At 48.1% G+C, this 19,449-nt stretch overlaps 1 protein-coding gene across 3 annotated transcripts in view; it reads right to left on the bottom strand.

Annotated features, from left to right (window-relative positions):
- Window positions 1–19,449, bottom strand: part of LOC137439154 (potassium channel subfamily T member 1-like) — a 270,273-nt gene that overhangs the window by 20,880 nt on the left and 229,944 nt on the right. For 2 of the 3 annotated variants that reach the window (XM_078767828.1, XM_068134879.2), the window contains exons 18-21: window positions 16,431–16,644; window positions 15,214–15,319; window positions 1,594–1,766; window positions 1,314–1,385 (exon numbers count right to left, since the gene is read on the bottom strand). In XM_078767828.1, coding sequence (XP_078623954.1) covers window positions 1,314–1,385; window positions 1,594–1,766; window positions 15,214–15,319; window positions 16,431–16,644 — 565 coding nt within the window. The remainder of the gene's footprint in view (window positions 1–1,313; window positions 1,386–1,593; window positions 1,767–15,213; window positions 15,320–16,430; window positions 16,645–19,449) is intronic. The other variant, XM_078767829.1, reaches the window with a different exon arrangement.

Genomic DNA, 19,449 nt, shown 5'->3' with positions numbered 1-19,449 from the left:
CTCCCACAATGTCTCTCCGAAAAGACCGTCTGGACAATCCTCCCATCTACTTTCTCAACAATCCTCTCAAAGAAGTTCTGTCACTCAAGCTCTTGGGTCTCACAATCTGCCATGATCTTTCTTGGGAAAACCACATTTCCAAGCTGGCCTCCAAAGCCAGTCGCCAACTGGGCATCCTCCGTTGTGCGAAGTCCTTCCTTGGCACACCTGAGCTCCTCACCACATACAAGGCTTTCATCCGCAGCTCAATGGAATACTGCTCTCCCCTCTGGGCTGGTGCTGCTGCATCACACCTAGCTCGGTTCACGCTGTTGAAACCAAAGCTTTCAGAATCACTGGAATCTCCTGCGATGAAGCCGATTGTGAGGGCCTTTCACTCACTCACCGCAGGCAGGGTGGTCTTTCTGTCTTCTACCGACTCTTCTCTGGACTAGCCCCCGCCCCCCAGTCCTGTCTGTGTTCTGTCCCCCAAATACTCTTACAGGTCGCACAAAATCTTCCAGCCATCCTCTTCTTGTGAAACTGCCAAAATCAAGACTCTCTGCTCACCTTCACTCTTTCGTTCCTCTTTTCTCCCGCCTCTGGAACAAACTCCCCCACTCCCTTCAATCCCACTCCTCCCTCCAGGTCTTTAAAACAGCTGTTCACCACCATCTCTTATGTTCCCCCATCCAAAACCTTGATCTTTTCTACCCCCGTTAATTCACCCCAGATCCACTTTTCTGAAATACCGACTTCTTTCCTGTAAGCTCTAGCTGTGTCCATGTGGTTTTTACCTCTACGACCACCCAACCCTCTTCCCATGCCTCCTCCCCACCACAGATCTCCAGATGTCCCTGCTCTCAAATGTTTTGCTTGTGTGCTTCCCTCTCTCCCCATCTTGTCTCCCGCTCCCTGTATCATACGTTTTAGGTGTCAGTTTGTCTTTTTGTGATGAATGTTGCTCTGACACGATTGTCGACCTCGTATACAAAAAACATATATACAATATATATATACAGTATATATATAAAGGCAGGAGCGAGTTTTCATTGGCACTTAAGCAAATTTCAAATCCCTGCCTAACGTAAAAGGGACACTGCATCGGAAGGACAGCCAGGTCCTCTAGAGGTGATGCAACCAGCAACCATGTGTCGCATACGGCTGAATTGGGCAATTGATCATTCATGTTAGGTGTTCATACTTTTGCCAATATCTTACGTTCAACCAACACAAGAAATTTGTCATTGTGCGTATAATTGCCTTACAGTACAGTAAACAGTAATTTTTAAGAAGCATTATTGAAATCAAAACATGAAGGATAAATTCCTTACTTGTCTATAGATCCCACCATGTAGTAAACCATCGGGAAACAGGAAATCGCCTCCAAGAACTCCTTGCTTGGTCTGTATGAGAAACCAAGAGGTTAACAGTAAAATCACGTGTAAGAAACGATTCACACTTAAACCTTGACAAACATGCTCAGTGTGGAAAAGAACAAAGTAAACTTCTTTTCTTCTTACTGATGCCCCCAACCGCCAACATTCTATATGAGATTTCTTGTTCAATTCAAAGATGTAGGAACGGCCATAGGAAGGGAAGGGACTATCTCACTGGTTGTCTAGTAGAAGTACAATTGGGTTGAGCTCCAGACGTGGTCGGTAATAGACCCGAAGTGGTACAATGAAGTTGTAGAGACCATTTCCAGCAGTCTCTGCAGACACAATGATCAGCTTGGAGTGAAAGCCGTAGGCTCGAGCATCCTTGAAGCTGTTGTGTTCACAGCCCTAGAAGGATAGAAGATAACCTTGGAAAATCTGTTAGTTTTGGAATAAGTGGCTTTGTTCTGGTGATTGCAGCCCTAGAAGGATAGAAGATAGGCCTCAGTCACACTGGATCGTACGTTTTCTGGATCGTGCGATTGGTGGCAATTTGGCCGAGGTACGAGCAATCGGCAATGTTTGCTACGATCTCCATTTGCGATCGCATACTGCGATTGCTCTTAAGACTGGTGGTAGGTCATCATATGATTGGTGGTATGCGTGGTCATGCGATCACCAACGATTGGAGAAGATCGATCGCAAGATCAATCGTAAGTAATCGTGCGACTCGTGGTGGCGATCAGCGACAGATCGTACGATCAATTGTGGCGACCTGCGACCACTCGCACGACCAATCGCAGCCAGTCGCAGCCAGTCGTGAGATGGGTCGCTCGATCAGATCTAAAGGCTCGCGATCGTGCGTCAGCATCAGTAGTCACCTACCTCTCAAGGAGTACACTTCGTCTAACTTTTCAACTGAAACTATAATTCGCTATGCCTCCCAAGAAGGGAGCTGTGGCCTGGCAGCTTAGTTCTGCACATTACTTTGTTGTGTTAAAGATTTTACTTTGACAAACAACTTTGTTTGTGTATACATGTATTGATTTAATTTGTATTTAAAATAATAATTTTTTCCATTGCAATATAAACCAGTCATTTATTACTCAGACCATACACACACAACAAAGACAACTAATTATTACTTTTTCTCCTGACATACCATGAAATAGCATGTTTATTGTACAAGTTCATTGCAAAATAGATATGCAAAAATAGATCATACACATAGCATATAATATATGATACACATATCTCAAAAAAAAAAATCAAAATTCCAACATTCACACAACAGTTCCTTGATCATGTTATCCTGCCATGGGACACTGCCGACGTTGTTGTAGTAGTGCTTGAGGTAAACGCGCACAGCCTTGGTGAGCTAAAGACTGTAAGCTGCGAGCTAAAGACTGGTGGTACCACCAATCGTAAGGTCATGCAACCAGTCGGGACAGGTCGTGACTGGTCGCACTACCGATCGTGAGGTCGCACGACAGGTGGCATCACCAATCGTCAGGTGGCAGGACCAGTAGCACGACCAATCGTGCGACTACTTGACCCGCGATCATGCACGACTGGTGGTGCGTCCATGCGCGACTGGTGGTGGTACGACCATGTAAGACCTGTCTGCGACCTCTTATGATTTGGAATCGCAGGTCAGAAGTTTTGAACATGACCATCGACCTTGCTGCGACTGATTTTGCTCTGGCGATCACCCACGACCTCTGCGACCAGTCGCGCGCTCTTTCTACGATTTGCACGCGATTCCAACATTTTTCGGTCGCAGCTAGGTCGTAACCTGGTCGCAGGCCCGGTGTGACTGGGGCCATAACCTTGGAAAATCTGGTAGTTTTGTTGTAGGTGGCTTTGTTCTGGTGATTACAGCCCAAGAAGGATAGAAGATAACCTTGCAAAATCCTGAGTTTTGTTATAAGTGGCTTTGTTTTAGTGATTACAGCCCTAAAAGGATAGAAGATAACCTTGCAAAATCCTGAGTTTTGTTATAAGTGGCTTTGTTTTAGTGATTACAGCCCTAGAAGGATAGCAGATAACCTTGCAAAATCCTGAGTTTTGTTATAAGTGGCTTTGTTTTGGTGATTACAGCCCTAAAAGGATAGCAGATAACCTTGCAAAATCCTGAGTTTTGTTATAAGTGGCTTTGTTTTAGTGATTACAGCCCTAAAAGGATAGAAGATAACCTTGCAAAATCCTGAGTTTTGTTATAAGTGGCTTTGTTTTAGTGATTACAGCCCTAGAAGGATAGCAGATAACCTTGCAAAATCCTGAGTTTTGTTATAAGTGGCTTTGTTTTGGTGATTACAGCCCTAAAAGGATAGCAGATAACCTTGCAAAATCCTGAGTTTTGTTATAAGTGGCTTTGTTCTGGTGTTCACAGCACTAGAAGGATAGAAGATAACCTTACAAAATCCTGATAGTTTTGGAATAAGTGGCTTTGTTCTGGTGATTACAGCCCTAGAAGGATAGAAGATAACCTTGCAAAATCCTGTTCGTTTTGTTGTAAGTGGCTTTGTTTTGGTGATTACAGCCCTAGAAGGATAGAAGATAACCTTGCAAAATCCTGTTCGTTTTGTTGTAAGTGGCTTTGTTTTGGTGATTACAGCCCTAGAAGGATAGAAGATAATCTTGGAAAATCTGGTAGTTTTGTTATAGGTGGCTTTGTTCTGGTGATTACAGCCTGAGAAGTATAGAAGATAACCTTGCAAAATCCTGAGTTTTGTTATAAGTGGCTTTGTTTTGGTGATTACAGCCCGAGAAGGGTAGAAGATAACCTTGCAAAATCCTGATCGTTTTGTTATAAGTGGCTTTGTTTTGGTGATTACAGCCCGAGAAGGGTAGAAGATAACCTTGCAAAATCCTGAGTTTTGTTATAACTGGCTTTGTTCTGGTGATTACAGCCCGAGAAGGATAGAAGATAACCTTGCAAAATCCTGATCGTTTTGTTGTAAGTGGCTTTGTTTTGGTGATTACAGCCCTAGAAGGATAGAAGATAACCTTGGAAAATCTGGTAGTTTTGTTGTAAGTGGCTTTGTTTTGGTGATTACAGCCCGAGAAGGGTAGAAGATAACCTTGCAAAATCCTGAGTTTTGTTATAACTGGCTTTGTTTTGGTGATTACAGCTCTCGAAGGATAGAATATAACCTTGCAAAATCCTGATCGTTTTGTTGTAAGTGGCTTTGTTTTGGTGATTACAGCCCGAGAAGGGTAGAAGATAACCTTGCAAATTCTGGTAGTTTTGTTGTAAGTGGCTTTGTTTTGGTGATTACAGCCCGAGAAGGGTAGAAGATAACCTTGCAAAATCCTGAGTTTTGTTATAACTGGCTTTGTTTTGGTGATTACAGCTCTCGAAGGATAGAAGATAACCTTACAAATTCTGGTAGTTTTGTTGTAAGTGGCTTTGTTTTGGTGATTACAGCCCGAGAAGGGTAGAAGATAACCTTGCAAAATCCTGAGTTTTGTTATAACTGGCTTTGTTTTGGTGATTACAGCTCTCGAAGGATAGAATATAACCTTGCAAAATCCTGATCGTTTTGTTGTAAGTGGCTTTGTTCTGGTGATTACAGCCCGAGAAGGATAGAAGATAACCTTGCAAAATCCTGAGTTTTGTTATAACTGGCTTTGTTTTGGTGATTACAGCTCTCGAAGGATAGAATATAACCTTGCAAAATCCTGATCGTTTTGTTGTAAGTGGCTTTGTTTTGGTGATTACAGCCCTAGAAGGATAGAATATAACCTTACAAATTCTGGTAGTTTTGTTATAAGTGGCTTTGTTCTGGTGATTACAGCCCGAGAAGGATAGAAGATAACCTTGCAAAATCCTGAGTTTTGTTATAAGTGGCTTTGTTCTGGTGAATACAGCCCTAGAAGGATAGAAGATAACCTTGCAAAATCCTGATAGTTTTGGAACAAGTGGCTTTGTTCTGGTGTTTGCAGCCCTAGAAGGATAGAAGATAACCTTGGAAAATCTGGTAGTTTTGTTATAACTGGCTTTGTTCTGGTGATTACAGCCCGAGAAGGATAGAAGATAACCTTGTAAAATCCTGATCGTTTTGTTGTAAGTGGCTTTGTTCTGGTGATTACAGCCCGAGAAGGATAGAAGATAACCTTGTAAAATCCTGATCGTTTTGTTGTAAGTGGCTTTGTTTTGGTGATTACAGCCCTAGAAGGATAGAAGATAACCTTGCAAATTCTGGTAGTTTTGTTATAAGTGGCTTTGTTTTGATGATTACAGCCCCAGAAGGATAGAAGATAACCTTACAAAATCCTGATCGTTTTGTTGTAAGTGGCTTTGTTTTGGTGATTACAGCCCTAGAAGCATACATAGAAGATAAACTTGGAAAATCTGGTAGTTTTGTTATAAGTGGCTTTGTCCTGGTGATTACAGCCCTAGAAGGATAGAAGATAACCTTACAAATTCTGGTAGTTTTGTTATAAGTGGCTTTGTTCTGGTGATTACAGCCCCAGAAGGATAGAAGATAACCTTGCAAAATCCTGATCGTTTTGTTGTAAGTGGCTTTGTTTTGGTGATTACAGCCCTAGAAGCATACATAGAAGATAAACTTGGAAAATCTGGTAGTTTTGTTATAAGTGGCTTTGTCCTGGTGATTACAGCCCTAGAAGGATAGAAGATAACCTTACAAATTCTGGTAGTTTTGTTATAAGTGGCTTTGTTCTGGTGATTACAGCGCTAGAAGGATAGAAGATAACCTTGCAAATTCTGGTAGTTTTGTTATATGTGGCTTTGTTTTGGTGATTCCAGCCCTAGAAGTATCGAAGATAACCTTACAAATTCTGGTGCTTTTGGAATAAGTGGCTTTGTTTTGGTGATTACAGCCCTCGAAGGATAGAAGATAACCTTGCAAAATCCTGATAGTTTTGGAATAAGTGGCTTTGTTTTGGTGATTACAGCCCTAGAAGGATAGAAGATAACCTTACAAATCCTGATAGTTTTGGAATAAGTGGCTTTGTTTTGGTGATTACAGCCCTAGAAGGATAGAAGATAACCTTACAAATCCTGATAGTTTTGGAATAAGTGGCTTTGTTTTGGTGATTACAGCCCTAGAAGGATAGAAGATAACCTTACAAATCCTGATCGTTTTGGAATAAGTGGCTTTGTTTTGGTGTTTACAGCCCTAGAAGGATAGAAGATAACCTTACAAATCCTGATAGTTTTGGAATAAGTGGCTTTGTTTTGGTGATTACAGCCCTAGAAGGATAGAAGATAACCTTACAAATCCTGATAGTTTTGGAATAAGTGGCTTTGTTTTGGTGTTTACAGCCCTAGAAGGATAGAAGATAACCTTACAAATCCTGATAGTTTTGGAATAAGTGGCTTTGTTTTGGTGATTACAGCCCTAGAAGGATAGAAGATAACCTTACAAATCCTGATCGTTTTGGACTAAGTGGCTTTGTTTTGGTGTTTACAGCCCTAGAAGTATCGAAGATAACCTTACAAATTCTGGTACTTTTGGAATAAGTGGCTTTGTTTTGGTGATTACAGCCCTAGAAGGATAGAAGATAACCTTGCAAAATCCTGATAGTTTTGGAATAAGTGGCTTTGTTTTGGTGATTACAGCCCTAGAAGGATAGAAGATAACCTTACAAATCCTGATCGTTTTGGACGAAGTGGCTTTGTTTTGGTGTTTACAGCCCTAGAAGTATCGAAGATAACCTTACAAATTCTGGTGCTTTTGGAATAAGTGGCTTTGTTTTGGTGATTACAGCCCTAGAAGGATAGAAGATAACCTTGCAAAATCCTGATAGTTTTGGAATAAGTGGCTTTGTTTTGGTGTTTACAGCCCTAGAAGTATCGAAGATAACCTTACAAATTCTGGTACTTTTGGAATAAGTGGCTTTGTTTTGGTGATTACAGCCCTAGAAGGATAGAAGATAACCTTGCAAAATCCTGGTAGTTTTGTTATAAGTGGCTTTGTTCTGGTGTTTACAGCCCTAGAAGGATAGAAGATAACCTTACAAATCCTGATCGTTTTGGACTAAGTGGCTTTGTTTTGGTGTTTACAGCCCTAGAAGTATCGAAGATAACCTTACAAATTCTGGTGCTTTTGGAATAAGTGGCTTTGTTTTGGTGATTACAGCCCTAGAAGGATAGAAGATAACCTTACAAATTCTGGTAGTTTTGTTATAAGTGGCTTTGTTTTGGTGATTACAGCCCTAGAAGGATAGAAGATAACCTTGCAAAATCCTGATAGTTTTGGAATAAGTGGCTTTGTTTTGGTGATTACAGCCCTAGAAGGATAGAAGATAACCTTGCAAAATCCTGATAGTTTTGGAATAAGTGGCTTTGTTTTGGTGATTACAGCCCTAGAAGGATAGAAGATAACCTTACAAATCCTGATCGTTTTGGACTAAGTGGCTTTGTTTTGGTGTTTACAGCCCTAGAAGTATCGAAGATAACCTTACAAATTCTGGTGCTTTTGGAATAAGTGGCTTTGTTTTGGTGATTACAGCCCTAGAAGGATAGAAGATAACCTTACAAATTCTGGTAGTTTTGTTATAAGTGGCTTTGTTTTGGTGATTACAGCCCTAGAAGGATAGAAGATAACCTTACAAATCCTGATCGTTTTGGACTAAGTGGCTTTGTTTTGGTGTTTACAGCCCTAGAAGTATCGAAGATAACCTTACAAATTCTGGTGCTTTTGGAATAAGTGGCTTTGTTTTGGTGATTACAGCCCTAGAAGGATAGAAGATAACCTTACAAATTCTGGTACTTTTGTTATGCAGCTTTAAAAAAAAAAAAAATTATTTAAACAAGATCGAGGCTTGTGAAAGAGCTAACATTAATCACACAAAAAGTCAAACCGACACACAAAACACAAAAAACAAGGGGAGCGGCAGACAAGATGGGGAGAGAGGGGGAAGGACACAGACAGAACAATTGAGAGCAGGGACATCGGGAGGACTTGGGGGGGGGGGGGTGGGAGAGATATAAAACATATGAACACTGCAAGGACTCTGGGGTGAATTAGCGGGGATAGAAAATATCAAGGTTTTGGATGGGGGAAGATAGGAGATGGTGGTGAACAGCTGTTTTAAAGACCTGGAGGGAGGAGTGGGATTGAAGAGAGTGAGGGAGTTTGTTCCAGAGGCGGGAGAAAAGGGGAATGAAAGAGTGAAGGTGAGCAGAGAGCCTAGACTTTGGCAGTTTAACCATAAGAGGGTTGCAGGCAGATCTTGTGTGACCTGAAGGAATATTGGGGGGAAGAGCACAGAGAGAGCTGGGGGAGCAAGGCCGGAGAGGAGTCGGTAGAAGACAAAGACCACCAACCTGCCTGCGGTGGGTGAGTGAAAAGCCCTCGGAGTTAACTTCATCGCAGGAGATTCCAATGATTCTGAAAGCTTTGGCCTCAACAGCATGAAGCCGAGCCAGGTGTGAGGCAGGAGCACCAGCCCAGAGGGGGGAACAGTATTCCATTGAGCTGCAGATGAAAGCCTTGTATGTGGTGAGGAGCTGAGGTGTGCCAAGGAAGGACTTCGCACGACGGAGGATGCCCAGTTAGCGACTGGCTTTGGAGGCCAGCTTGGAAATGTGGTTTTCCCAAGAAAGATCATGGCAGATAGTGAGACCCAAAAGCTTGAGAGACAGAACTTCTTGGAGAGGATTGTTGAGAAAGTAGATGGGAGGGTTTTCCAGTCGGTCCTTTCGGAGAGACATTGTAAGAGTGTGAGATTTGTCAGGATTGAAAGACATGTTCCACTTGTTTGACCAGTCTGTGATTTTGTCCAGGTCTGCAGAGAGTGAGGAGGCTGCAGACTGCCGATCTGAGGGATGAGGAATGGAGCGGCAAATAGTGGAGTCATCAGCAAAGAGATAGAGAGGATTTTCCAGAGAGTCGGAGAGATCATTGATGAAGAAAAGAAGTAGCACAGGGCCCAGAACACTACCTTGGGGAACTCCAGCCAGAACAGGAAGGGGTGATGAGAGAAATCCCTTCAGGGCCACACGTTGCCTACGACCAGAGAGGAAGTCCGCAAGCCATGAGTGGAGATTTCCATGGATACCATAGGAGGAGATTTTGGTGAGCAGAGCGGGGCGCCAGACCGTATCGAAGGCACGTGATATGTCAAGTGAGACAGCTCTGATTTCCTGTTTGGCATTGAGGACCTCCATCCGTTGTTGAGACAGCAGAAGCAACATGTCCAGAGTAGAATGACCTGGTCTGAATCCAAATTGATGATCAGAGATCAAGCCATTGGAGAAGAGGAAGGATCACCAGCTTTGTTCTGGTGATTACATATTGAGTGAAGTTTTATTTACTTTCAGTCGTGAAAACGCAAAGGCAACCCTGACACCTCGCTCCCATCCATCCCGATTTAGCATCTGATACATATCAATTTCACCTGCTATCATTTTAGTGTATTTTGAAATTTTTAGTAGATATTTTTGTACCTTTGAATGTTATTGACGTTCATCGTCTGGAAGGCAAGTCAGTAAGTTTGCTTCTTACCTGTGAAGGAACATAAGCAGACTTCGTTTTTTATCACATCATTTCTGACCTCGTTCGTCCCACCCTTTCCTTTCTCAATGCTCCTCCAGCCAGGCCGAAGTTGCACGCATTCTTCCAGAAGCCTTCACCTGGTTATCCACCACAATCACAAGCTGGATGCTCACCTCTATTCCTAAACCTCTCTGTTCTCTCGTCTGTGTAACTGAAAAGCTGGGCCTGTGGTCTTGTGCCCTCCTTCCAATCTTTCAAAAGTGTTGCCCATCTTGTGCCACTTCCTCAATACTTGCGGATACTCTCTTGTAACCTTGCTGAGTCTCTCCAGACCCTTCCCTTGTGCCACTCTCCCACTCATTTGAGATATCTTTAGCTTGTAGCGGCTGCCGCTGAGTTTTCACAATCGCCTTGCACCTATCAAGGACGCGGAGCGATCACCATGCCGGGCTCGTCCAGGACGCCCGGGCAGGCCCGCGCTCAACTTGCCAGGCCTCGGTCGGGACGCCCGGGCAGGCTCGCCCTCAACTTGCCAGGCCGCAGCCAGGACGCTGGGCCACGCCCCCTGGCGCCGGGCCTGGGCAAACCCCCTGGCGGAATAGATATATATTGCTGAGAGATAAACGGTTTTTCAGAGTGCCTGAGTGTTTGATTTCAATAAAGCAACTCAGATGAATTCCAGCTTTTTGTCGCGTCCATTCTTCTGATCGACGTGGGAGCCCCAGCTCCTTCATTGGTGACCTATCGACATGGACACGGCAGTCGCCCTTAAACTGCCTACCTTCTGGGAGGCTCACGCGGCGGTTTGGTTCGCACAGGCGGAGTCCCTGTTCGCCCTGCGAAGCATAACGGCCGACGACACCCGCTTCCACCATGTGGTAGCTGCGCTCGGGTCGGTTACTGCGGCCCGCGCCCTGAGCCTCCTCGAAAGCCCGCCAGCCGCTGACAAATACGGCGCGATTAAGAAGCTGCTCCTCGATGCTTTCGCCCTCCCATCGGCGGAACGCGCACGGCGCCTGCTCGATCTGCCTGAGCTCGGCGACACGCGCCCTTCCGAGCGCATGGACTACATGCTTTCACTGCTCGGCGAGCACTCTCCGGCATTCCTGTTCCGGGAGCTGTTCTTCCGTCAGCTGCCTAACCCGGTACGCCTCGCCCTGGCAAGCACGACGATCACAGATCCCCGGGCCCTTGCCAGAGAAGCCGACAAGATCTCCGCCGCAGGACAGCGCATCGTAGCGGCGACATGGGACCCACCGCCGTCCGACGCAACACCCAGGGCGCCCGAGCACCCGGCACGGTCGACGGCCGAACTGCCGACGCCATTGGCGGCCGCTCTACCGAGCCGACCACCTCCGGCACGACGACCGAGGCCTCCACCTGACCAAGCGTGGTGTTACTATCATGCCAGGTTCGGACAGAAGGCCCGGACATGCCGACCCCCGTGCACCTTCGGCAGGCCGGGAAACGGCCGGGCCGGCGTTCATTACCAGCCATGAGCGCCGGCCACACGGGCAACTTACTGTTCATCACGGATACAGCGTCCGGACGGCGCTTCCTGTGCGACACCGGCGCCCAACTGAGCGTCATACCCGCCTCTGACCAGGACAGGCAATCCGCGGTTTGCGGCCCCTCCTTAGTTGCGGCCAACGGATCGACTATCCGCACCTTCGGCCCGCGCAACGTCACCCTCTGCTTCGGCGGCCAACGCTTTGCTTGGACGTTTGTAACCGCCAACGTGCCCGTGGCTCTGCTAGGCGCCGACTTCCTCTGCGCACACGGACTGCTGGTGGACGTCCAACGGCGTCGTTTAATCAACGCTGAAACCTTCAGCTCCCTGGTATGCACATTGAGCAGCTCCGCGCCGACCGAGCTGGCATGCACCGTCCCGGCGGCGAACGAGTTTGCTCGCCTGCTCACGGAGTTCCCGGCCCTCACGCGGCCGACGTTTTCGGCCGTCGCAGTACGGCATGGGATCGAGCACCACATACCAACCACGGGCCCGCCGGTCTACGCCAGGGCCCGCCGCCTCGACCCAGCCAAGCTCGCCGTAGCGAAGGCCGAATTCGACGCGTTGGAGCACCTCGGCATCGTGCGGCGCTCCGATAGCGCGTGGGCCTCGCCACTGCACATCGTGCCAAAGCCGGGGGGTGGATGGCGCCCGTGTGGCGACTACCGCCGTCTGAATGACGCTACCACCCCCGACAGGTACCCGATCCCGCATATCCAAGACTTCTCCGCCCGTCTGGCGGGACGGGTCATTTTTTCAAAAATTGACCTCATACGGGGATATCACCAGGTACCTGTCAGGGCGGCCGACGTCCCTAAAACGGCAGTCATCACGCCGTTCGGCTTATTCGAATTCTTGCGGATGCCGTTTGGTCTCAAGAACGCGGCTCAGGCGTTCCAGCGCTTGATGGACGGCGTGCTGCGTGACCTGCCGTTCCTTTTCGTTTACCTGGACGACATCCTCGTCGCCAGCACGTCCCGGGCCGAGCACCTCCTCCACCTCCGAACACTGTTCGAGCGCCTCAGCGAGCACGGCCTCATCGTCAACCCGGCCAAATGCCACTTCGGCACGACGGCCATTGATTTTTTGGGCCATCACATCACCAAGAACGGGGCCGTGCCGCTGCCAACCAAGGTCGAGGCCATCACCACGTTCCCGCGTCCCCGCACCATAAAGGCCCTGCAGGAATTCCTGGGAATGGTGAATTTTTATCACCGCTTCGTGCCCCGCGCTGCTCAGCTCATGCGGCCCCTCTACGAAGCCCTCCGGGGCAAGCCGGCCAAGCACGACATCGCCTGGTCCGCAGCAATGGACGCGGCCTTCCAAGGCTCAAAGCGGGCCCTCGCCGACGCAACACTGCTCGCTCACACGGTGCTCAACGCTCCCATCGCCCTCACCACGGATGCCTCCGACTACGCGGTGGGCGCCGTACATGAGCAATGGGTGAACGGGGTTTGGCAGCCACTCGCTTTTTTCAGCCGGCAGCTCCGGCCGAACGAGCTCAAATACAGCACGTTTGACCGGGAGCTCCTCGGTCTACACCTGGCCGTCCGCCATTTCCGCCACCTCCTGGAGCGCCGTCCTTTCACGGCGTTCGTCGACCACAAGCCGTTGGTTTACGCCATGGCCAAGGTCACGGAGCCATGGTCGGCCCGCCAACAGCGCCACCTCTCCGCCGTGTCGGAGTTTACCACGGACATCCGGCACGTCGCCGGCAAAAACAACGCCGTGGCCGACTGTCTTTCCCGGGCCAGCGCGAACGCGGTCCACCTGGGCGTGGATTTTGCGCTTATGGCGGCGGACCAAACCACCGACACCACGGTGCAAGCCCTCCGGGCGGCGGACACGGGCCTCCGCCTGGCCGACATCCCCTGCGCGGACACTGTCCTGCTCTGCGACGTCTCCCAAGGCCAGCCTCGCCCCATCGTGCCCGTCGCCTGGCAACGCCGCATCTTCGCCTCCCTCCACGGCCTTTCCCACCCGGGCCGGAAAGCTTCCCAGAAGCTGGTGTCGGCGCGTTTCGTCTGGCACGGCCTTCGTCGGGACGTCCGCGATTGGACCAGCGCCTGCACGGCCTGCCAACGGGCCAAGGTCCACCGACACACCCAGGCCCCGCTGGCACCTTTCACCGTGCCCGAACGACGTTTCGACCACGTCAACGTGGATCTGGTGGGCCCCCTCCCCCCGTCACGGGGGTTCACACACCTGCTCACCATGGTGGACAGGACCACCAGGTGGCCGGAGGGCGTGCCCCTCGTCTCCACCACCACCGCCGACGTGGCGCAGGCTTTCATCGCCACCTGGGTCGCCCGCTTCGGCGCACCGGCGGACATCTCGTCAGACCGCGGTCCACAGTTCACCTCCGAGCTGTGGGGCGCGGTCGCCCGCAACCTGGGGGTCAAGCTCCACCGTACTACGGCCTACCACCCCCAAGCAAACGGGTTGTGCGAGCGATTCCACCGCTCCATGAAGGCTGCGCTCATGGCCGGCCTTCAAGACGTCGGGTGGGCCGACCGGCTGCCGTGGGTCCTTTTGGGCCTTCGCACGGCCCCCAAGGAAGACCTCCAGGCATCCACCGCCGAGCTTGTCTATGGCCAGGTGCTACGCGTCCCGGGCGAATTTGTGCCCGACGCTACCAGTCCCTGGTCCGCAGCTCACCAGCGCTCGGACCTCCAGGAGGCCGCCCGACGGTTTGCCCCCATGCCAACATCCCGCCACGGTGACCCCCAGTCCTACGTCCCCCCAGCACTCCGCACAGCGGAGTATGTTTTTGTGCGTCACGACGCACATCGGTGGCCACTCCAGCCGCCGTACGACGGGCCCTTCCGGGTGCTGCGACGGGACGACAAGTCGTTCGTCATCGACATCGGCGGCAGGTCGGACCGGATTGCTGTGGACCGCCTCAAGCCGGCACACGTGGACGTCGACCACCCACCACGGGTGGCCCTTCCGCCGCGGCGAGGCCGCCCCCCGTCCACGGTGCCCCCCACTCGACCGCCCACCACCTCACCGGACCCCCTCCCACGACCCGCCAGGGGTCGCTTCGGCCGGGTCGTCAGGACCCCCCTCAAATTGACCCTGCCGGTGCAAGTCGATTCTGGGGGGACGTGTGTAGCGGCTGCCGCTGAGTTTTCACAATCGCCTTGCACCTATCAAGGACGCGGAGCGATCACCATGCCGGGCTCGTCCAGGACGCCCGGGCAGGCCCGCGCTCAACTTGCCAGGCCTCGGTCGGGACGCCCGGGCAGGCTCGCCCTCAACTTGCCAGGCCGCAGCCAGGACGCTGGGCCACGCCCCCTGGCGCCGGGCCTGGGCAAACCCCCTGGCGGAATAGATATATATTGCTGAGAGATAAACGGTTTTTCAGAGTGCCTGAGTGTTTGATTTCAATAAAGCAACTCAGATGAATTCCAGCTTTTTGTCGCGTCCATTCTTCTGATCGACGTGGGAGCCCCAGCTCCTTCAAGCTCCATGTTCCTCCATTGATCCTTTGTCACTCTGTGAACCTTTTGCCACGTAAATATGAAGCTCCTCCATGAGCCGGGATTTCTGTATACAAAAAGGACCTAAGATCTGTGCCAATTACTTTGTGGTGTGCGACCATTCCTTCATGGTTGGGAGAAAATCATTTTGACTACACATTGCATGAGAAAACAATGTGAGATGGCAGAAGCTACAAGCCATCCAATGGGGGAGGGGGGCAAGGTTTACTGGACCTTTAAAGGTGTATGTACAGCATATATTTCCACACCCTTCTGAGTATGACCAAACCTCTCCCTATTTCATATATAAAACTTACTACAAAATCTGCACTGATTTGAATTTCCTGTGAAAATAGAGATTTAAAGATTTATAGAATGCCATCCAAAGTTACCTGATCAAGTCGGAGGCAGCAGAATGGGGCCCTTTCACGCAGGAGATGGCATAAAGTTGGAGAACTTCCAATGTAGGGGAAATTAGGAGGGTCATCAATCACCCACCTGCAAAGTCAGGGTGATATCATACACCTTATATATAAATATATATATATATATACAGTATGTACATGTCCAAGAGCACCCATTCCTCAGGTGACACCGCACGCACAAAAAGCACAAAACGGGTTTAGAGCAATTGGTTCACTTTGTCTGTCTATCGACAAACATGATCGAGGAACAACTTGATTCCAATTGAATGTTTTATTTTGAACATGAATCGGCAAACGAACCTGCAGTTCAGCATTACTTTGGATCAGAATTCGACCCAATTGCACATGCGCAGAGAGGAGTGAGATAAGTTTTTTAATCAGCCCGTCTGGCAGTCAAAGTAAATTGGAAAATCATTCCAAACAGGAAACTTAGTGTTTTAAGGGCGTCATTAAAGACACAAGCAACAGGCATGGTGTAGCGGTTACCGGTAGCATGACACAATTACCCTGCACCGGCCGATGACGCAACCGGTCACGTGTCCGGACTCGTCCGGGCGTGTTGAGACTTGCCTTTACCGGGCGAACGCTTGCCTTGCACACCACGCCCCGTTGAGAGGCGTGGCTTACCTATTTGCATACCACGCCCCGCCTGAGAGGCGTGGCTTTTGTGTGTCGAGTTTCTGATATATATTGCCGCCCGTTCGATGGGCTGATTCAGTGCTTTGGAGATGGAGTTCGTTTGAGTGCGCTGGGAATAAATAGCTCAGAGAAACCTAATTCCTGGCGTCGTCCATTTTGTCCGATTTTATCGTGCGAGCACAGCTCCCACAATGGAGAACGAATTAAATAACTATATAAATAAGGCGGTGTAAAAGATGGTGCATCAATGGCGGTAAACATATCTATAAGTGTTTTTTTTTACAACCTTTTAAATCTTTATATTTTATTTCAATTTCGTTATAGACGTGAACAATGAAGAACACAAATCACCTTTTTGGCACTTTCAAAAACCTTCCGTTTCGCAGTACTTGACGTAAAATGCCGTAATGTCGAAATATTTTGTCTAATCACGACCAATCAAATTTTCCACTCGCAGACCCCACACATGTCCTTGTTTAACGAAGTAATCTGCCATGCAGCACATCATAGAGAATGGGCGAAACCTCATTGAAACTCCCACTTACCCGGCATCATTACCCCTGCTGTCGTAGTCATTCGAGAGATCGTTCTCTTCCTTAAGATCATCTAATGTTGAAAGGTGTAGCCTGTACGATTCGTTGGTTGATGGAGGTGAAATGTAGAGTGAGGGTGACTTTGCCAAGTGCCAGTCGTCCTCTTCACTACTCTCTTCACTCAAACTCCGATTCCTGAATTGCTGCATATCCAGGGCCATTTCTTCTAAGCGAGTGGGGTGGAAGGGAAAGGAATTGTTGATAATCAGGAGAAAGAATGAGAAGAAAGTGTTCACCCCTATAATAAATAAAATGAGCGCATACAGGAAATGCAAGCAAGACAAAACATTGGAAGACACCTTTTCACCCATAACATGTGTGTTGCAGTTGATGTCCCATTTCATATCCATTTAACATCTCACTCCATCTCTCAACTTATGCCCACTGAGAAGTTTGCTCAATGCCAGCATAATTACTTTCAAAAAGATATATGTTTACGAGATACTCAGATATATGTTCATTACTCAGATATAGCCTGGTGTTGGCTTAGTGGTTAGGGTGCTGGGTTGGGATACCTAGAATCCTGGGTTCGAATCCCTGAATTAACGCTGAATTAACGCGGTCGCTGAATTAACGCGGTCGCTGAATTAACGCGGTCGCTGAATTAACGCGGTCGCTGAATTAACGCGGTCGCTGAATTAACGCGGTCGCTGAATTATCGCCAGGGGGTTGACTCAGCCTGTCATCCTTCAGAGGTCGGCAAATTGAGTACCAGCTTGCTGGGATGAATGATCACGGTGTGTACACCGTATCCCTGCGCATCGTAAGAGCGTGACCAAGGGTTGGCGTCAGGAAGGGCATCCGGCCATAAAAACTTTGCCTCAAACAGGGAACCATGATTGTCATGGGGCCCGCAAGGGTAACCCCCGCTCTAGCGGGGAAAATGGCCTTAAAACGAGCATTCATACTCATAATAGTCCAAGAAACAGTTTTTTTAATTTCTCAATAAACAAGAAGAAAAATACATAAAATGCCATAGCCCCCGCCATGGTTTTAGTAGTTTTGCTGTGTGGAGTTAAAGGCCGTCAGTCGGCCACCTTTGGTTGGATGACAAAACAAAATCCTCTGCATATGTATATGCCGGGTCATGTATTGTCTTTGTGCCAAGTTTGAAGAAAATCTGACCATGCATGTCCGAGAAATGGATGGGGACAAGTTTAAGTAACAAAATGGCTGCCAGTCGGCCATCTTGGATCTGATCTTGAATCAAGATCATTTATTATCCGTGTGCCAAATTTGAACAACATTGGTAAATGCATATTCGAGAAATGGTTGAGGACGTGGTCAATATCGGGTTTTTCTTAAATAACTAGAATAGCCGCCAGTCTACCAGTTGGCCATCTTTGATCAATTGCAAAATGAAGTGAAGTGTACATATATGTCATCATGTGCTGTGCTTATGCCAAGTTTAAACACAATCGGACCATGCATGTTCGAGAAATGGTTGGGGACACGTTTAAGTAACAAAATAGCCGCCAGTCGGCCATATTGGATCTGATCTCAAAAAACAAAATGACGTGCATATGTAAGCCATCATTCATCATCTGTGTGCCAAGTTTGAATAACATCGGTAAATGCATGTCCAAGAAAAGGTTGAGGACGTGTTCAACATCGTACAACTAAAATGGCCGCCAGTCGGCCATCTTTGATTGCATCGCGAAACAAAATGATGTGCATATGTATACCGTCATGTGTTGTCTTTTGCTAAGTATAAACAAAATTGGTCAATTCATCTCCAAGATGTGGTTGCGGACGCACGGAAGGACGGATGAGACCAAATCTATGAGCCCCCGTTTTGAACTAAGTCCAACGGGGGCTTATAATTATTAAGGAAATATTTTATCTTACCAAGGATACAGAATGTTCTTTTGGTGGGGGATTTAAAAAATGTCCATCACCAAGAGTGGCTCAGTAGTACCATCACTGATTGAGCTGGCCGAGTCCTGAAGGAGATACTTGCAAGATTGAGTTTTTGATGGGTCGTGAGAGAACCAACATGAGGAATCATCTTACTTCACATCGTTATCACCAATTTACCAGAGTAGGTGCATCTGTCCATGGCAGAATTGGCTGAAGTGACCACGACAGTCCTTGCGGAGGCTAAGTCGGATGTTCAGACTGAGGATGCCCATTGCCCTACAATCTACATTATGTTATGCGACACTACCACTGGGCTAGGTATTAATCGATTAAGAACAGATCTAGAAGCATGGAACTGGGTATCCATGAGGTGCTGTGAGCCAACAACAACAGCAGGATTGTATACCACCACAATTTGCAATGTCATGACATGGCATGCCCACACGTATCTTTCACCATCAAGCCAGGTGATCAACCCTAAATGAAGAGTGTAGAAAAGCATGTCAAGAACATCACGCCGAAAAGTGAGGTACCAATCTAAGGACACCAAAAAGAGGCGCACCAATCTAATGACACCTAAAAGTGAGGAACCAACCTAGGGACACCTAAAAGAGGCGTAACAATCCAAGGACACCTGAACCAACCTAAGGACACCTAAAAGTGAGGTACCAATCTAAGGACACCTAAAAGTGGCGTAACAATCCAAGGACACCTGAAAGTGAGGTACCAACCTAAGGACATTTAAAAGTGAGGTACCAATCCAAGGACACCTAAAAGTGAGGTACCAATCTAAGGACACCAAAAAGAGGGGCACCAATCTAAGGACACCTGAAAGTGAGGTACCAACCTAAGGACACCTAAAAGTGAGGTACCAACCTAAGGACACCAAAAAGAGGCGCAGCAATCTAAGGACACCTGAAAGTGAGGAACCAATCTAAGGACACCTGAAGGTGAGGTACCAATCTAAGGACAGCTAAAAGTGAGGTACCAACCTAAGGACACCAAAAAGAGGCGCAGCAATCTAAGGACACCTGAAAGTGAGGAACCAATCTAAGGACACCTGAAGGTGAGGTACCAATCTAAGGACAGCTAAAAGTGAGGTACCAACCTA

This window comes from Myxine glutinosa, chromosome 13, assembly GCF_964187855.1.
Source record: "Myxine glutinosa chromosome 13, kmMyxGlut1.1, whole genome shotgun sequence".
Taxonomy (NCBI): domain Eukaryota; kingdom Metazoa; phylum Chordata; class Myxini; order Myxiniformes; family Myxinidae; genus Myxine; species Myxine glutinosa.
The sequence above is the reverse complement of the archived record's forward strand: the minus strand, read 5'-3'. Positions and strand labels throughout refer to the sequence as shown.